We start from the raw sequence: 20,403 nt of genomic DNA on the forward strand, positions 1-20,403 counted from the left end.
GGTCAGTGGTTTCAGTTGTTCCACACTAAAGACAAATTATTTAGCATTCAGTACTGTATAGAGAAATGTTTTCAGTGTAAAGCAGTTGACAACTTAAAAAAAGTGAGGAAACCAGTTGCCTTAAAATTATTAAGTACATAAACCATGTGTAATTGAAAAAATTAAGTTGTGTGGAACTGTCAAGTTGATCATTTTTAGTGTTGGCATTCAATAAAAGTGAACCAAAAAGATTCACTTTATGTGAGTATGCATATGTTCATGTAGTTTGGCCACCGCTAGTGAGTCTAGAGACCATTTTGTCAGCATCTGGACAGCTAAAGTTAAAAATCAGAGACCACAATTTGTTTTCATTGGACAGAAAATGTTTATTTCTCCATTCAAAGAATTTAAAGAAAGGTGATCACTGAAAAACAAGTCAACATAAAAGAAGAGTGGGAAAGGGGGAGGAAAAGCAATGCTTCAGCAGACTTTCTGAAAATCATAAGCTAAATGCATTTGTCCTTTTAAATCTGAACTAAAAAATTCTTTAAACAAAAAGAAATCAAAAGTAAAAAAAAAACTTGTAAAGTCTAAAAAAATCTTTGTGCATGTGCACAAAATAAAATATATTAAACAAAACTATATTAACACAAACTTAAAACCAATGTTAAATGAAAAAGTAAAAAAAAAATAAAGTAAAAAAAATAAAATAAAAATAAAAAAGATACCACGGCCTTGGAGGAACACAGGTTCTGCTTGGCAGCATTTTGTTATTACAGTAACTGGAGCAAATGCACTAATCATTTAGAAACTGATGCCTTTTCTCCCAATTCTAAATCCTTAGTAAAATAGGACCACACCATTTTCAATAATATCCACTTTGCATTTACACTTTTTTTTATTTATTTAAGGTTAAACTTCAGTTTTCTTTAAATCAAATGTTAAAGTAGGTCACATCCCATTTTAAACAAATTTTTTTTTTCTTCAAATCTTTGAAATACATAGTCTAAATGTTGGAATATAGGCTTTTACAAAAAAAAAAAACCCTAGAGGGTGGAGCAGCTTACAAAAAAAAAGTACACATTTTAAAAATGAGATTGTCAGAGCTAGTGTTTAATGATGAGAGAAGAAACCTTAAGATGCAACTGACTTTTCATAGAGACGAACATGCATATTGCTTTAAAGGCATTTAAAACTAGGACAACAGCTTAAGCATGATCAAAACAACTAAAAAGAAGGGACAAAAAAAGATTTGGGAACCCTTTCCTAAACCCCATCAACAGAGCAATGCACTTCCAATTACATGATACTTAAAATCAAATAACATTTTCTTCTATTTTATTTTTACTCCTGATAACCTATACTGCACGTTTTCACACAATTCATCAGTCCGTCTAAAAGAACAATTGCATATCGTGTTGGAGAATCTTACCACATTACATGCTATAACACAGGCTAGTTCTCTTTGCTAAAAGTATACCCAGTGTTAAATCGAAGCTCATTAAAGAAACCGCTTTATCACTCATGTTAGATTGTCCCTACACAAGCCAAGCATTCTTACTCATAACTTCAATAGCTCCCCATCTTATGAGGGGGAACCTGACAGTCCGACTCTCCTTAGAGAAAGTGCTCATCAATAACGCCTGTAACTAAAGTTCCTTAAGAATTATAGTTATTTAACTCCCTATCATTTATTTTAAAAGCAGCGGAGGCAAACACTCAATCTCTACAGTGAATTCTTGGTGCAAGGTTTCTTAGATCAATCTTTACTTGTGATGTTTGCAACACGAAAGGAATAATGCTTAAATGGATCGCATCGATCAAACCGGAAAAAGATTACTTGTTAGTTACTTTGTAAAGAAACCTCATTGCCCTTCTTGCCATGCGTTTTAGATGAACCAAGAAAAAGAAAACAAAACCAAGTATCCGCTTAATGAAACATCACGTGAACATCGTAAAATCAGCAACTCCATTATGGTTCTTACAGGCTAAAGCAGAATTATCAATGCATTAATAGCAGTTTGTTCATGGAATGAAAGTATAGCTCAATGTAATGTGCCGCCGCGGAAAGAAATCAAGCAGGCAGAAAATACGGAAATATGTACTTATGTCATAATGATTGCATGCTTTTGTCATTAGCAAACACGTGTTAAACGATTACCAGCAAAACTAAGAACTTTTAAAGTGAAAGTGCACCCAAAAATGAACATTTGCATAAAACACAAAAGTGGATAATGACTAAAGCATTAAAAAAAAGGTACAAGAAAAGTTAGTAAGGTTTAAGTACATCTTGTGTTAAATAATTGAGCAACATTTTCAGTCAATAACTACTTAATTTCAGCCTGTTGCTCACACATAGCACGGCTTCAGAAACATTGCCTGTTTCTCAAACACTGCGTAACTACTCTTAAATGCGAACATTTGTCCTATTTGGAGATATAATCCACTTTTTTGTTTTAAGCAAACGATTGTGCCAACCAACGTCGCACAGATTTTGAGTAACAAAAGGATGAAAACTTATCATTTTTGGGTGATCTATCTCAAAGAAAACCTCATTATGTTCAGGCAGTTTGCCTTAAGCATGTATGCCGCTCGTTGCATTTTCCGTGTGTGTGTGTGTGCTTTTGGCATCTAGCTGAGAAGCCATGCTTTGCTAAGGCTGGACTACTGAATGGCGTCGTTTTGTCCAATAAGCAGCTGGTGAATCTTGCCTGAACGATCCCTCCCTCCCGATCAAGATCCCTGAGCTTCAGGTTTCATTCCCGTTATGAGCGAGTAAGAAGCCAAAGTGTGACAATAAAATGGTTGATTTCACATTAACTCTATCAAATCCTCTTTCACTACATGAAGCAGGATCACAACAGATCGCAAACCGTCACACGTCTTTGGCTCCAACAGCAGGTAGTTCCCACAAACAGACAGTAACCCTCCCGCAGATTTGACCTGCAAATAAAGAAAAAGGTGGCTCGATGTTTCTCCAGCATGATTTTGAAATGTTACTTTTATCCCTGAGGTTATTCTCACCTAATAGTAGAATCTCATGTCAGCAGGGGCGGCATCTACACACCGTAACAGGCTGAAAGTCTCTCCTTCAGCTGTGGTGGAAACTGTTCTGAGAACTGCTGCCAGTTATCCTCGCCAACCTGATCCTTGAAGCCGTGCAAAATCTAGAGAGGGTAAGGACAAATGCTGTTGAAACGTGGTGCTTCTATCTCGGCCAACTGTAAACCCAACAAATCAAAGTTTTAGTTCCTGAAGAAGCGCATTCGTACCTTGTAGAACATGTCCCTCAAATCGTCTTTTGGAGTTACCCAGGAGGCCACAGCATCACAGAAAAAGATGAAGTCCTGTGTCAAATCAAATAAAAAAAAACTTTATGAAAGCCAAACTGTAATATTTAGACCAGGGGTGTCCAAACTTTAAGTCCTTCCTTCCTTCCTTCCTCGATTAATCGCATTTTTCTGTGATTAATCACGATTAAAAAACACTTACGTTTTTATACATTTTTAATATATTTTATAATATAATAATTTCACAGTTAATCTCCAAATTAATAAAAAAAAAAACAAGACAGTATATTTTAAATACTTGTTTAATCGCATCTTTACGACTTGTGACTGGTTTTGTGATCCAGGGTCACATGTGTCACATATATTACTATAGCAATGTTTAAGACGTACGTAATATTGCTGTAGAAATAATCAAGGTTTTGGGGTGATTTATGATCTATTGAAGTAATGAATGCATTAATTTCTGATATTGCTATACAGCAAGTATGTTATATTAAATTATAAACTCAATCATTAAATTTTTAATTATCCCCATTTGGACAATGATTTTGGTTTCCCTCTCACCTGTACGACTCCTCCCGGATTTACCCCAATCATTATGCAAATGCCTCTGAAGGCGGAGTCTTTCTCTTCATTGTCCCGAATGTTTCTAAGTGACGTGCACCTAGGTAATACAAAAAGGGATGTTAATGGAGAGGTTCGTTAGACTCTAGTTTAAGACGCATGAAAACAGAACTAGTTCACACATAAGATGCACTCAATGGTTCAATCAACGTCTTACCATGGCCGAATGAACTGTGGCAACATGGGGGCAACTTCCTGTGGACACACGTAACCCAGTCGACCAATCGTAATGGCTGTTTCAAAAGCACAAAAAAGGGACGTGAGCGCGTCTTAAAGCTTCAAGCTAAAAATCAGCACCAGTCAAAGCCACACAAATCAGAAGAACAGTTTCTACAGGTAATTCAGGATTCGAATGTCTGTTTTAGAGTTCATCATATATTCAGTGTGATTTTAATGCAGTGATTGTGTGAATTGTTCATGCTGGATCTAATCACCTGTGTTCTCCAGTAGAGTTTTGGGTGTGTTAGGTCGGTTGATGATCTCCACGAGGTTATTGAGAACCAAGGCCACAAAAGGCTGCATCTCCGTACCTGGAAAAACACCAGACAAATGAAATGTAAGATTAACACCTAAAACAGGCAACGTGACCTGGGAGTCACAGTTTTTATTGTCTTTTTTGGGGCATAAAAATGATTTTTTCATCAAATCCTTTTATCATTTATCACAGCCTGGTCTGTCTTGAGTATGCTGGTCACATGATTTGCTTCAAGTTTTTTGTGATAAATTAGTCAGCCTGACCTAAATCCAACATGGCTACCGGTAGTGCAGGACATTCAGATTTTGAGGAAAGTAAATATATATTAAAGTTACTTTTCTTCTGGAAAAATAATAATAATAATAATAATAATAATAATAATAATACTGTGTAATAATAATGTTACTGTGTAACATTAATTGTGAACATTTTCTTAAGGTGCTGAAGAAGAAATTTAATTGATATGTTGTTCATGTTGTTATTTAGCACGTTTTGAAATATATGTGACTCCTGAGTCACGTTGTCTCTTTAGGATATAAAAAAGGGATTAACCCTAATTTTGACCATCTTTGTATTTTAATAGTTTTTAATTCACTATATTACAATTAAATCCTAATCTAATCATGACAAACTATATATTGTTGGAAAGGTCTAAGACTCCTAAATAGATATTCTAGCACTGTTTTTGTTACAAATTATGTAGGAACAGTAATAGATGAATTTATGACAAGAGTGCACCTCAAAAAATCTACATCATAACAGGAGTTCTGGCGTTTGTCACAAAAAGTCGATGCACACACTTTTAATAATTGAAACTTTGGTTTTCATGCTAAAAGTTCATAATAAAATAATCTAGTATTTGTCAATAAAAAAATGATAAAATAATATCCTCTAAAAAGTATAATTATCCTCTAAAATATAATATCTTTGTCACCTTTTTTATTACATCACATATTTTAGTAGTTATCATAAATTAGGTAAATTAGGTATTAGGTATATTTTTGGAATTACGCCTAAACTAAATCTCATGGGAACTTCAAGTTTTGTGATATCAACTTCAAATTTGGAACACAAAATGGTTAGATATGGCTTTGATTTTATATTAATTTTAGAGTAAAAAATATTTTGTAAAATAGATATTTTATATAAAAGAATATTAAATACAGTATATTTGATTTATTGAAATTTAAACTTCCATTACTTTTTCATACTTTCATTTTTTTTAAGTGCTTTCACTTCAGCAATAATCTGCTGAGTGTAAAACAAGACCAGACTTAGGTCTAAACCCAAAAGCATTCTTGGATTACAACCATTTAATTTTGAATAGTGCATTTTAATGTCCATTCTCAAAAAGGGGTTGACACTTAAGGGGTTAAAGTACCATTTTTTATATCCGATTTCAAAACAGTTTTCACAGCCTGAATCTTGAAGCTTTCGAATGATATATAATTTGTCAACATTAGATCAGGAGAAGTATAGGATATAATTGTTTTAAATATGCAGTGGCAAGTGGGCCAGTTACAGTTAACAGATTAATGACTTGGTCCTTTTTTTATACCCTAATCAGGCAACGTGACCTGGGAGTCACAACTCAACAAATATTTCAAAAATTCTTTTGGATATGTTTTACTTAAGTCCAGATGATATAAAAAATTACATGAAATTATATTTTGCTTATTTTCCACTCTTGCCTGTTTAAGGGTTAATGATAAAAGCAGATTCCCTAAATGTGGCCCATTGCCTAAAAAATGATCTGACAGATGGATTCACTGCTTAATTAACTGCTAGATGGAGAGTCACAATCTGGAGAGTAACAAACCCATTTCAAAAGCATTTCTTGCAAATGAATAAAAATTAAACGTAAATAAGCAAACAAATCTGCACAGTGCCGACAGTGAGTGAGCAATACTATATAAAAACCAAAACGGTAACACTTTACAATAAGTTTCCTTTATTAAGCATTAGTAAATGTATTAACTAACATGAACTAACAATGAGCAATACATTTACTACTGTTTTTGTTAATCTTTGTTAATGTTAGTTAATAAAAATAAAGCTGTTCATTGTTTGTTCATGTTAGTTCACAGTGCATTAACTAATGTTAACAAGATTTTAATAAAGTATTAGTAAATGTTGAAATTTACATTAACAAAGATGAACAAATGCTGTATAAGTGCAGTTCATTATTAGTTAATGTTAACTAATGTAGTTAACTAATGAACCTTATTGTAAAGTGTTACCAAAAAAACTTTGTATGGCTGCCCAAAACACAGGACAGATATCGGATTTGCAGAATCACAATGCATTACATGTCATTCAGAGAAAATAACTGCACCGCAATGAATATTGTGTATATGGGTGGGAGTTGTGTGCGCACAAACACTCACCCATCTGAATAGCAATCTCTCCGATGGCCCACGTGGCATTGTTGCACACAGATATGAACTCGGGGTTGAGATTGACACCCAGGACAGGCATGAACTCAGCTGGAGAGGGTAAACGGACAACAATGACAAACTGACCAGCACAACACACACACACAAGCAACAGCTAGCATGAGAAACCGGCTCTCCAATTGTCAGGTTTACTCAGTATATCAAATAACTCAACTCACCGACGCATGGCTTCACGTGAAGGAAACACGCCTTCGTCAAGTCCCCTAGGAGAGCGAACGAACTCTGTCGCACTTCTGGCATGGTGTCCTTTAATTATATGACAAATAAACCAGTTAGGCATCGTTCACACAGCACACAATTAGCATTTCTATTAAGTTATTTATATATACCATTGTACTAGAGCGCTGCCTTTGTACGTTTGACTGAATTGTTTGCTTGTATTTATTTCCTATTTTATAAACTTCTTACACTTTATACTTATACTTTTATAATGGCTATTATTGCTCATTAAAACTGACATCTAACAAAATAAAGACGGAAAAAAATATTTTTTTTATGTCGCATTTAATTTTATTATACATATAGTATAATATATACATATATAATATATACATATATTATACATATATTATATGAAGATAATCAGATTATAAGTGCACATAATTTTTAAAAAGAAAAATGAAAAGAGAAAGGGTTGTTTTGTCGCGTTTTATTTTATTATACATATACAATCAGAGAATGTGTACATATTGCCTAAACCACAATAAAAAAAAAATTTATGACAACGAAAAGAGGCAGTGTTGCGTTTTATATTTTGTATTGTTATAAATATGCAGAGATAATGTGGTGTTTTATATCATATTTCGTTTTATTGTATGCAGTGAGGATAACCGTAGCCAAGGCAAGGTGAGTGACGTTATCAAGTACGCTGCTGTTTCCTTTTGCAGAATTACCAGACTTTTGTCCTCGGGAGTTTGTAATCCTGAGTCGAACTTGCCAAGTCCAAACTTTGCATACTTGGTTTTGAGAAACGCCTAAGGATTTGATCATGCTGTAAAGTGTAACAATAGCAAGGCAGTTGGCGCCCTCTGCAGGATCTTGTTACAATACATAAATACGTAATTATGTATTTTAACAGTGTGGTTTAATAAAACCACATGATTACTGATAATATGTATATGTAATATTTGCAAGTGTGTATTATATACAGTGTTTGTATCATTGAGATACTATTGTTTTTGTCAATATTTTGAATTAGATTTTAATTTTATATTCTTTATTTTAACTGTAATTTAAAGGGTTAGTTCACCCAAAAATGAAAATTCTGTCAGTAATTACTCACCCTCATGTTGTTCCAACTGCGTAAGACCTTCGTTCATCTTCGGAACATAAATTAAGATATTTTTGATTAAATCTGAGAGTTGTCTCACTCCTCCATAGGCTTTCAGAGGGACCGAAACTTGCTGGCCCAGAAAAGTTATTAAAGAGATCGTTAATATAGTCCAAGTGACTACAGCTCAATCTTAAGTTTATCAAGCGACGAGAATACGTTTTGTGCGCAAAAACAAACAAAAATAACGACTTTTTTTCCACTATTCATTTCTTTCTCTTTGGGCCTCTAGTTGGTTCACGTAGTGTTTTTGCGTAGCGCGTCTGTGTTACACGTCACCACGTAGGCTCACAATTGGCCGAAGCGGGTCATCTGTGTGCGTGATGACGTGCAACACAGACGCGCAGCGCAAAAACACTACGAGGCCCAGAGAGAAGGAAATGAATAGTGGAATAAAGTCGTTATTTTTGTTTGTTTTTGCGCACAAAAAGTATTATCGTCGCTTGATATACTTAGGATTAAGCCACTGTAGTCACTTGGACTATATTAACGATCTCTTTAATAACTTTTCTGGGCCAGCAAGTTTCGGTCCCTCTGAAAGCCTATGGAGGAGTGAGACAACTCTCAGATTTAATCAAAAATATCTTAATTTGTGTTCCGAAGATGAACGAAGGTCTTACGCGGTTGGAACAACATGAGGGTGAGTAATTACTGACAGAATTTTCATTTTTGGGTGAACTAACCCTTTAAGTTTTGTTGTGTTTGACATTTTCTATATTTATAATCTTAATTATTTTTTGTTTATTATGTTTAGTTTATTCAGTTTCAGGTATTTTAGCACTTGAGGATGAACTAAACCAGACTGCAAGACCACTAAACCGATTTGAGTTGGGCTCATCCCAACTGATTTAACCGTACCTGCATGCACTGGAAGAGCAGGGTCATGATGTTGCTGCGGGTGACCAGCTGTTCTACATGAGTCCCGAGTCCCTCGGCCAGACCGCTGAGCAGATCAAGGGCCACAATCATGAAGTCTTTATCAGGGGACTCATACTGGTCAGGCTGCTGGTTATACATCTACAACAAGAACAGGACAAACAGATGTAGGGAATAAACTAAAGACAACATGCTATGGTGTTCATTCTCAAACAAGCGTGCATGTCGACTGACCATGGCTTGAGCGAGGTTCTTCTGGACCAGGGTGACACAGCGCTGGTAAACTGGTTCACAGTAAGGCAGGAAACCACTCTGCAGTGCTGTGGCCACTGAAGACAGACACTACAAGGAAAAATGGACAAATTCTTAAGACATTTCGGTCTTTGAATATCTCAATCCAAAAGGGCAGAAGTACTTTACCTCCAACAAGGGGAACAGATCTTTGTCTTCATCTTTTAACTCATTCCATTTCTGAATCAGAGGGGGCATGAGCTTTTGGATGTATTCCTGCTCAACAACAAAAAAAGGACACAATTAATTAAAGACGAAAACGTTCAAGAATCATGTTCATGCTCAAAATGAAGACGATCTTACCGGTTGGTTAAGATGGTGTCCGACAGAGTCAGCAAGGGTTCCGATGGCATCATAGAGGATCAACAAGTTCTTATGCTGGTACTTGCCGAAAGCAAACACCAGTGTGTCCAGAATGAAGCTCAAGTAGGGAACCAGCTCTGTACAGGCCTCCTCTTCCAGGGTCGCAAATGCGCTGATGAAAAGAAAAAGGATCTGCATTAGCTCAACGTGCCGACATCTTCAGAAACACATTTCCTATCTGAAAGGTGACTGGTTAAAGATATTTCAGCAGGGAAATGTCTGGTCTGATGCGTTTAAGAGGATTTTAGGCACTTTCAAGCTCTTGAGGTTGACTGGCCAACCAGATAAACCAGCGGAACACAATCTTTGCCAGACGAGGTGACGAGCTATACCACTGTAAACCAGAAACTCACCTTAGGGGCCATTCACACAGAATGCGTTTTTGGTCATACTTAAGGTCAGGATTAGGATACATGTTATGAAACTAAAATTTCAATTCCTCTTGCGCATTGTTTTCTGTGCTGCACACACACATCCAAAGCGCCCTTACAGAAAATATGATTAAACGTGATCAAGCGCAAAATCTATGTTCAAATACTTGTGTGACAGGTGAAACCGTGTGAGTAAATGAAAAATTTGCATTTTTTGATGCACCAACCATTTACAATTTGGCAATAGTCATTTTGACACGCTTTCTTGCGATTAGAACTGCGATTGATTGCATTGATCGCCTGAAGAGGATACGTGTATGTGATACACTAATGCCTGCTTAGATAAAAGCATGCGTTTCAGTGACACTACTATATATGTTGAATATAATGTATAATGCTGTAATGGGGGAATAATAATATTATAATAATTAGGGCTGTGAAACGATTAATCGCATCCAAAATAAAAGTTTGTGTTCACATAATAAATGTGTACCTACTGTGCATAATTATTTTGTATATATAAATACACACATGCATGTATATATTTATGTGAACACAAACTTTTATTTTGGATGCAATTAATCGTGATTAATCGTTTCACAGCCCTATAATAACTAATGATAAATACTTAAAAAAAAACTCATTTATGAGTTGGTTTGGATGGAGTAACTGGATGTTCTTCAACAGCGGGTCAAACACACCTGCAGGCGGCCTCTTGAACCCTCTTGTTGCTGTCAAGGATGCGTTTGAGCAGCTCGGTCATGAGGGGTTTGAGGTAGGAGTCGGGCGGCTGGCTGACCACCCAGTGTGCATAGCGACTCAGAGTCCAGCAGGCGATGGAGCGGACCAGTGCTTTCTTATCACAGAGACACTGGATCAGGTGAGGAATTAACTCAGGCAGGTACAGCACCATATCCTGCATACAGCCTGAAGACGAGAGAGAGAGAACAGGGTCAGAACAGTCATACTTCCATTAAAATATTTTTGCAGAGCATACACTACAGTTCAAAAGTTTGAGGTCAGAAATATATCTTTTGAAAGAAATTAATACTTTAGTAAGGTTGCATTTAATTGATAAGTGACAGTAAAGACACTTCTAATGTTAATAAAAAGATTAAAAAGATTTCCATTTAAAAGGAAATGCTGTTCTTTTGAACATTCAATTCTCATATTAGAATGATTTCTGAAGGTTTATGTGACTGAAGGCTGGAGTAATGATGCTGAAAATTCATTTTCAGGAATAAATTACATTTTTAAATATATATTAAAAAAAATCTAATAAAATGTCCTCTTTACTGTATTTTTGCTAAAATAAACAGCCTTGGTGAGCAAAAGAGACATATCAAAAACATTAATATTTTTTTTAAATATTAATATTTAAAAACTCTCCCTGACCCCAAACTTTTGAACAGATATGTATATAAAGTCCATTGTACACATTATTTAAAATGCATTTTATATAGGGGTAGAAATGACCATATTATTATATAATAATGTTGTAATTATCTTTAGTGTACAAGTAGACAAAACTGTGCAACAATGTGATCTTGTATGTATTGTGAACTTGTTTTGCTGTCAATTTGGATATTAAATAGAAGTGGAAGACGCATGTTCATCCATTTTACATTTAGCCTTTTTACAGATTTGCTATGAATGATAATCTATCATTCATAGCAAATCTGTAAAAAGGCTAAATGTAAAATGGATGAACATGCGTCTTCCACTTCTTGCCCATCTTAGCCAAAGTGACTAGATTAAATTGCCGCAAAAATTACCAAATTGCAACTTGAATTAAATATGCTACACTATCACATGACCTCACTATATTGCGCATTTAAAAATTTTTAATTTAAACTTTTACAAATAGTGGGCAGTACACAGCACATATAGCATTTAGTATGCTGTATTACAGAATTCAAGTCACAACAAAGTACAAGTTTAGTAGAGAGAGGGTTACATTTTACACATCCTCATCCAGTGGACTATACCTTCAGCTATGGCTCCAAGCACCAAGATACCAGACTCCTTACTGACCCAGTCGGGGTGGAACAGCAGTTCCTTCAGCACAGGGAGCAGGTGGGGCAGCAACTCATCCCGAAACACATTTGCCAGGACATCAAGGGCGGCCGCCGAACACTTACCTACAGAGCAAATGAACAGGGTTAGACCTCTTGGATTTCTCCAAGCACCAATCTAACTGCAAGCTTTGTGGATCAGACAGTATGAGTAATGAAACATCACTGACATTCATGACATTTATGAGTGTAATCATCTCCACAGAAAACACCAAGTATGTGATATTTGCTTAAATTGGCAATATTTCCAATACAGGTTGGTTTCTCATTTAAAACACTTACGTAGATTCCAGTCGGAGAGACTGTCGTCATCGTCGTCATCATCATCATCACTGTCCTCTCCTTCCTCCGCTTCATCACCTTCGTGGCGAAGGGTGACCGTACGAGATTTGTGAAAGCGAGGCTTTATGTCCTGCTCGTTGTCCGGCACGGCCTCGTCTTCCTCCACATCACCCTAAACAGGAAGTAGAAAGTCACCATGTGATGAGACACAGCTGGTCGATTCTGGACAGCAATGATTGAGTGTCAAAGGCCTTGGGTCAGACAGTATGAATACTTGAAAATCATGGAGAAAATCAGGAATAATGTTATAATCATACCCGAGGCCAGACTGATGTAGAACTTCTTATGATTATGAAGCAAAGTAACTAACCTTTAACAAAATGATGTCAATCTCAGAGTACTTCATTCCGTTCACCAGAACAGGAACTAGTCTAAGGGAGATTAAAGACAGGAAGTCAAAATTAGTAATCAAGATACTTCAGATCAAGAGCATCTCTGACAATAAAGGACACATGAGATAATCTCTATTGCAACAGACAGGAAGTTCAAATGCTAGAACCTGTATAGAAATAGAACAATAGAAATGTGCCAACTGGTTGAGATTCTGCTATATTGTTTATGCTGCAGCTATTTTAAATGTATAAAATGTCTAATTTTCTTCATTAAATGATTTTTATACAATTAATACATTTAAAAAAATACCAGTTGATCACAGCTATTTTAATTATCTTAAATGAATAATAATAATTTAGCATTAAAAACAATAATAATAATTTGTTTATTATTATTATTATTATTATTATTACAATAAAACAATACAAATGGTTCCAACTTGTTCAGATTCTGCTATACTGTTTGATCTGCAGCTATTTTAATTGTCTAAAATGTCAAAATTAAGAAAAAATAAAGTAATACAATATAATAAAGTCCAATAAAATAATATATATAATTCTAAGTCATTTTGGTATCAATTTTTCTCTCAAATTCCTAGGAGTTATTTACCACTGCATTTTATTTAAAAAAATCCTGTGCCATCTGGAAATAAGTCACACTACCGAAGTTAAACTGGCTGCTAATGCCTGGCTAAGTTTTATGTTGACCAGGCATCATTTGGACTTGGTGTGAATCAAATGGTCAAGGTTTGGCTGGTTATGATCCAGTTAGCCCCTGCTGGAGGATGTGCTAACTACACCAACTGGCTGCAATTAGTTCCTTTTCTTGATTGACACAGATTCAAACAGATGCATTTGAACAGATTAAAATTTAAAGAATATGTAAATGTACCAAGCTTTAGTCACAATTTATAGATTTATTCCTTCAATTAAAAAAAGTTTTAACCGGGTTATCCAACTTTTGGGCTCACAAAAAGCATAAAACTGATTTTTTCCTCGTCTTGTGCATTTCACGTCACGTTGTGCGGTTGACATCTGAAGCAAATGCACTTATTGCATGACATCTGAAGCAAATGCACTTATTGCATGACTCTTCCAAGGAAAGAGAGAAGTCACTTACTGTGCAAGGTGTCCAGAGAGGGCATCCTTACAGATGGGCTGCTCAGCCAGCGTAAGCCAGAACTCACAGGCCTCCAGAGACACGTTCTCATCCGGGTCCTGTGTGCGCTGCAGCATGTACTGCGGGAACAGTCGACATCATCAGCATCTCTGATGGGTCAACATGTACACCACTTCTGGGTCATCAAGTTCTTCTTACCTCAACGATGCTGCGCATGTGAGGGATGAGTCGGTCAACTCGCACCTCCAGCAGCATGACCAGAGCCCTGCACACGTTCTTCCGCACCTCCGAGTCCTCGTCTGCGGCCAGCGCAAACAGACTCTGGAGAAACAGCCGAGGAGGAAAACAGATTAAATTACAGTATAGCGTATTCAGGCGGGAATTGTTTCACATGGGGGCGAAAGGTCATTTTGACATTTACAGGTGCTAGTCAGTGACTTTATTGCAGACAGAATCCAAAATGTCTGAGTTTTGCTCCCACCACCTGCTGTATTTTCTTCTTATCAAATAAAACACGAGTCTATTAACTGTATAAGCTATAACAGACTGACAATAGCTGACTGATGTCATGAGCGGCATTATTCTCATGTTCGTGGGATCACAGAAATTGCTTCTGCACCTTGAATAAATGAATGCATGCAAATCTGAATGAACTATGAGAAATAATTACTGTCCAAATAGGGTGTATAATGTTAAAGGGGTGGTATAATGGTCTTTTCACAAGATGTGAAATAAGTCTTTGATGTCCCCAGAGTGTGTATGTGAAGTTTTAGCTCAAAATACCCCACAGATATTTTTATATAGCATGTTCAAATTTTTACTTTTTGAGGGTGAGCAAAAACACACCGTTTTTGAGTGTGTCCCTTTAAAAGCAAATGAGCTGCTGCTCCCGGCACAGAGGGCGGAGCTTCAATTACCTCCCTCTGACATGCAGTAAAAAATTCAAAAACTTTTAGCCTTTTATGTTCAAACCGGAGTCAGACAATGATAGAGACTCAAGAAGTGACATGTAGACAATATTTCTGAATGGTTAGTTGATGAATGTATGTAGCTTATGTGTAGTTATCTTCTAGTCATTGATTAGCATATTCTGTCATGATAATCTATAAATCACGTTCCCGGGGGCGGGGCTTATGTAAATGTTAGGGTTAGTGATGTCACTAACTCGGGAGGAATGTCGTGTAGTCAGCCGTTTGTTGTAGTCCTTAAAAAGCTATTTCTTTAAAAGCAAATATCTTCCTTTGCTTTGAACTTTGAGCGTTGTAACTTTACAGATGTTGTTTATGCTCAAACAGCAACATTACACACTAACTAAAGTTAAAAAAGTGAAATCATAATCAACCACCCCTTTAATAAAATGATTATTAAATCCAGCATGCTTACCTCAATAAAGGTGTCAATGTTGTCCATCAGGGCTTGCGCTCTTCCGATGATAAACTGATTCACACATGCAATAGCATGAGATCTGCAGAACCACATGAACGACCATTAGATTCCAAGAAATATGCCAAAGTTTTATTCAAGAACAGAATTCGGGACATGAAAAGTATCCCCATCGTTCCCTTGACTGACCTGATCTTGGGGCTGCAGTGTTTGAAGAACTGCAGGAACTTGGGAATCATGATGTTGAGGGGTCGGTTCAGAGCGTCACTGTCCAGGAGCTCAGACGAGTCCTCGCAGATCTTCTGCAGAGCTCCAAACGAGCCCTGTGTGCGTGAATGAGAACAAACTAAGATACAACTCACACCTGTGGGGAACATTTCTGGATCTGATCCAGGAAGCATCACGACCACTTTGCACGTGTCTTGCATCATTTCCAAACACATTTGCATAAGAAAATGTGCAAGATAAAATAGAAGAGGAAAAGCTGGATAAATGAGCAAGAGGATCATATCATTCCAAAACCATCAGATGCTTTCGTTCATCTTCAAAACACAAATTAAGATATTTTCAATGAAATTTAAGAGAACCTTTCAGAACCTGTAGAAAAGACATCAACTGATTATCCATTGGTTTCACAGACATGGGTTAAGCTAGTCCATACTAAAATGGATTTTTGACTGAAAGCAACTTGCACTGATGCACACCAGTAATGTTTTTTCTGAGGCACGTTTATAAAAGCTAATTAAATGCTCTAATTGAAAGAAGGCCTTATCTGGCTTAATCGAAGCCCTGTCTGTGAAACCAGGACTGAAAGTATAAACGTTTCTGTATCCAGTTATTATGAGGCTGGATAATCTTACTAATTTTCTACAGCCTATGGAAGTGTGGAGAACTTTGTCTTCAGTGAACTCTTTCAAATGATTGAACTTCAACTTTGACTCCAGGCCTTCATTGAGCATATTGGCCTATTTGTGTGGGTAACTAATTCCCCTACGATCAAAAAATGAATGAAGAGCAGTTTAATCCAAGTCTTCCGAAGAGACACGATCGGTTTAGATGATGAACAGATTTAATTTAGGCTTTTATTCCCATTTAAACATTGATCAGTAAACATACAGAGTTCTTTTACGATCTCTTTATGAAGCTTCAGAGTTGTGGGTGAATATTCTTTCAACGGACGGACGGAAATCTCTCAGATCTCATTCCGACATCTTTTGGGTTTCGAAGATGAACGTTAAAGGTTTGGATCATCATGAGGGTGTGTAAATGACAGAATCGTCATTTTTTGGTGTACTATCCCTTTAAGGCAGCAATGAAGAGCGCAGAGGCAAGGCACAGACCTCGCAGATGTTGTAGTCCTCTGAGTTGAGCATGTTGCACAGCTGGGGCAGCAACTCCGGCCATGTCTGCAACTCCCCTTTGGTGGAAATCGTTGTAATTAGGATACCTGAAGACAGAAAGAACAAGAATCGTCACATTTCCTAACACTGAGAGCATATTAGCAACAGAATGATATAAGTGCTAGCTGTCGTGATGCACAAACAAAAAGTTATTTTCATGTTGTTGACCGAAAAATGTTTTAATTTTCTTAAATAAATCTTAAATTTAAGCATCACAATATTATAATGTGATATTTGCTAAAGATAATGTTGTTTTTAAAAAAATAAAGTGCAATTTCCAGTCAACAACATTTGAGTTCATGTAGATGCTTGACTTACTCTAGAGCGCGTGGAGAGACTCACCGATAGTGGCGCGGATGAGAGGGGAAGGGTCTCCGATGTTGTTTAAACATTCCTGCTTGATGAAGTGTGCGACTCCAGGAGGGAAGTTCTGATAGTGCACCTTCACGTTGTTCTTCAGTATCAGACCGCTGAGGGATCGAGTGGGCTCATCTGTGGAGTGTGAAGAAAGGCAACAGACATTTATATTATTATAGTCACATATAAACCTTATGGAACAACACACACGTGTAATATGAGAACACGCAATAAGGTGAGCTTTACGCAAAAATAAACCCAGACACCAACCTTCAGTTTTCAGCCTCGTCAGGACGAAGATCAGATAGTTGTTGAAATCAGGAAACTGATTCAGCTGCTCTAGTTTCTGAGAGAAAAGTTTAAGAATATTAGTTACTGTAATAATAGCTGCAGTTCAACATGCACATTGACACCATTTTAGAAAAAAAGGTGAAGAATATTTCATCTATATTATAACAATATATTTAACAATTAGCAGAAAGGTCCCATTAGTTAACGCTAGTTAATGCATTAACTAACAAATTAACAACGAGACACAGTATTTATTAATCTTTGCTAACATTAGGTAATAAAATACAACGGTTCATTGTCAGTTCATGTCCCCTAAAAATTAACAGATACAACTTTTGATTTTAATAATGTATTAGTAAATGTTGAAATTACCATAACATTAAAACATGCTTTTAGAAGTAGTTTTGATTGTTATTTAGCATGTTAACTAATGTAGTTAACTAACTAATGATAGCAAATGGAACCTTACTGTAAAGTGTTACAAAGATTTTTCTATTTAACTTCACCGTACTGAAATAAAAGACCCACAGCCGACAGTTATGACACAATATTTTTGGCCCATTTAATATCAGGTATCCAAACATTATTGTACATCGAAAAAAAGTTTGCTAATGGTTTAGTGCTTTTGAAATCTGGCACACTAAGCTTACAGTTCACAAATAAGGGTGTAATGTTACATAATGATATCAATATGTTCATAATACCTCTGTCAGACTTATGAATAATTTAAAGTGCCCCAATATGCTTTTTCGGATATTACCTTTCATGTAGTGCGTAATATTGCGGTTTGTGGATGTGAAAGGTCTGCAAAGTTTCAAATCCAGGAAAGAGCATTTCATCATTTTATTTGAGAAAAACTCAAAGGTCTTCACTAAAAGCAGTCAAAATAAAAGTTTAGTTTAACTTGAAGAAATAATGAACTATATTACTATTGTAAAATTCAATTTCAACATTACTTAAGGAATTTAATTTTTTGTCCATGTTTTAATTTAGTAAATCTCTGTTGTGCAGCACTTAGAATAAAAGCCACTGTTTTTGAAAATATATTTCTATTAAATCATTTTTAAAAAAATCTGAAGAAAATACATGTTATAGGATTGTATTATTCTTAAATTTTTTATAATAAATTATAAATGATACAAATAAGTTGTTAATCTAATCCGAAATCAATTACTACATTTAATTGATTAGACTTTTTTGAAATATGATATATAATCAAGTATAGAGAGACTGAATCCTTTATTGAACTGTTTCAGATATTGTGAAAAAGAGGTGATGCAGCAAGTAACTTGGATGCATGTAAACCTATTGTAGGAGACCTTCAAAAAAAATTAGGAATCTTTAAAACAGTTTAATATAAATACTAAAAATTCTTAGCATCAGTATGGTCATCATCACCACCCATATATCGTGGATCCCTTGAGTTGTGTGAATGGCAGCAAGCAGAGAGTTGTGTTGATGAGGATAGTACCTGCTGCACAGCTCTCTGTGTGGCTGTGTTTGGAGATTGGGAGTCTCTCAGGAGCTGCAGGACCTGCTGGAGGCCTTGTTCATCCGGCTGCCACTCCATCCTGCAGACGAACCACGAAAGACCATTACAAATCCTTCACGCTTTCACAAAATACTTCCTCCTGTGAAACCATTGCAACACCAAAACAACTTTTTTGCGGTTTGTTAACTTCCGTAGACCAATTTATCCACAACTACTACCAGCGCATACACATATAATAATGTTGTTGTTGAGGACAAGGGAAGGCATAGAGAAACATACAATATCAGTATATGACTTATATATGATTAAAGCTAAAGGCCTTTTACACATCCTGCAAGTGTTTCAAACCTGCAAAACTGTGTTTAGCTTCATCTCTGCATCAGTGATTGAATATGACGCGTTTTAAGACAGTTTAAACCAAAAGATTTAAACTGCAAGAAATTAGAATGTTGCATGTTAAAGTTAATTAGCGATAAAAGATCCCAAATCCAGATACACAATTATATTAAACAAAAAATACTGTACAAAACAATAATTTCCAATGTAATAAAATATCAAGTTGTTTTGATTTCATCTCAATTTCAGATTTTAAAAAAGTATTTTTGTTTTTCAGTCCACATTCACTTCTTTGTGTGTGTGTGTGTGTGTGTGTGTGTGTGTGTGCATATATATATATATATATATATATAAAAACACACACAACATATTTAACAATCATTTTAAATAAATATTTTGCATAGAAACCCCTGGCTTTTATTTTGAAATACATTTTCAAAATGAATGCATTTTATGATTAGCCCAAAATAAGGGTTTAAATATGTTCGACATGTATAATCTATTCCACATTTAATCTATTAACATTTTTAGGACGAATCTTTTCTCTAATGTGTGATCTCAGAACTAATGTATGCGTGTAGTTTATAACAGAGAAAATTATAAATGCACGTAGTACATAAAATAATACTTGAATAATGGAAAAAAATATCTGGCTAAAATTGTTAACAAACATCTGACTTGAGACATTTTGAGGAAAGAAGCGTGAAGAATCAGGAAATGCACATGGTCGTCCCTGCATACCGAGGCCTTGTCTTTCTTTCACCCTATGCAAGAGTAGCTCAAAACCCTCAGGCACGACCCACATTAATACGCGATAGAAAAACCCTTTTAAGACGACCAATACAAAAACAAAAACATCACGCGAGACTTCAAATATTAAAGCAACAGGTAAAGACTATCTAATCCCAGTTAAGTAGCATTATACACATGATACATAAGTGAATATCTTTAGTACACGAACTAGCGAGCATACTCGATCGAATCCACGTTACCAACTATTATTGTGTTAAACTCCATATACATTACAGTACATAGACACTGTAAACATCAGACTCGAGCGTGTTCACTTACACATGCCGCGTGCGGAGGCCTATTGATCAGCTCGTGCAGCGTGGAGCTCGCGCTCGTCTCGCGCAATGGCACTTTCAAACACTTCCGCAGGACGAGCGCTACAACGAGGAAATGACGAGTGTTCGGTCAACGCAACACTGTAGCCAGTT

The 20,403-nt window shown here is 36.0% G+C and overlaps 1 protein-coding gene across 2 annotated transcripts; it reads right to left on the reverse strand.

Annotated features, from left to right (window-relative positions):
- Positions 1-348: 348 nt before the first annotated feature.
- tnpo2a (transportin 2a) lies at positions 349-20,382 on the reverse strand. Of its 2 annotated transcripts, none has more exons than XM_081367858.1 (25): positions 20,255-20,382; positions 18,827-18,926; positions 17,335-17,410; positions 17,050-17,199; positions 16,648-16,754; positions 15,497-15,630; positions 15,308-15,389; positions 14,123-14,245; positions 13,925-14,043; positions 12,783-12,843; positions 12,413-12,584; positions 12,044-12,196; positions 10,757-10,982; positions 9,625-9,796; positions 9,451-9,537; positions 9,265-9,372; positions 9,013-9,171; positions 6,983-7,070; positions 6,756-6,854; positions 4,328-4,423; positions 4,051-4,126; positions 3,834-3,933; positions 3,252-3,326; positions 3,004-3,146; positions 349-2,922 (listed from the first exon to the last, which is right to left on the reverse strand). In XM_081367858.1, exons 2-24 carry the CDS (start codon positions 18,923-18,925, stop codon positions 3,039-3,041), a joined length of 2,670 nt encoding a protein of 889 aa, XP_081223984.1. In that variant the 5' UTR covers position 18,926; positions 20,255-20,382; the 3' UTR covers positions 349-2,922; positions 3,004-3,038. The 2 variants fall into 2 exon arrangements, 1 of the variants encoding a protein (XP_081223984.1); XR_014030300.1 differs by having other exon boundaries at positions 1,067-2,922; positions 6,756-6,885.
- Between the last annotated feature and the right edge of the window lie 21 nt (positions 20,383-20,403).

This window comes from Scardinius erythrophthalmus (genome assembly GCF_964197995.2).
Source record: "Scardinius erythrophthalmus genome assembly, chromosome: 1".
Lineage (NCBI taxonomy): Eukaryota > Metazoa > Chordata > Actinopteri > Cypriniformes > Leuciscidae > Scardinius > Scardinius erythrophthalmus.

What these genes read in the sequence shown, in the direction of transcription:
- tnpo2a (XM_081367858.1), bottom strand. Translation starts at nt 18,925, where the DNA reads ATGGAGTGGCAGCCGGATGAACAAGGCCTCCAGCAGGTCCTGCAGCTC. An exon ending in TGCTCTTCCAGTGCATGCAG is followed by an intron (nt 7,071 to 9,012) that starts GTACGGTTAAAT and finishes ATATAATTAAAG; the next exon opens with GACACCATGCCAGAAGTGCG. An exon ending in AGAGATTGCTATTCAGATGG is followed by an intron (nt 4,424 to 6,755) that starts GTGAGTGTTTGT and finishes GTGTTTTTCCAG; the next exon opens with GTACGGAGATGCAGCCTTTT.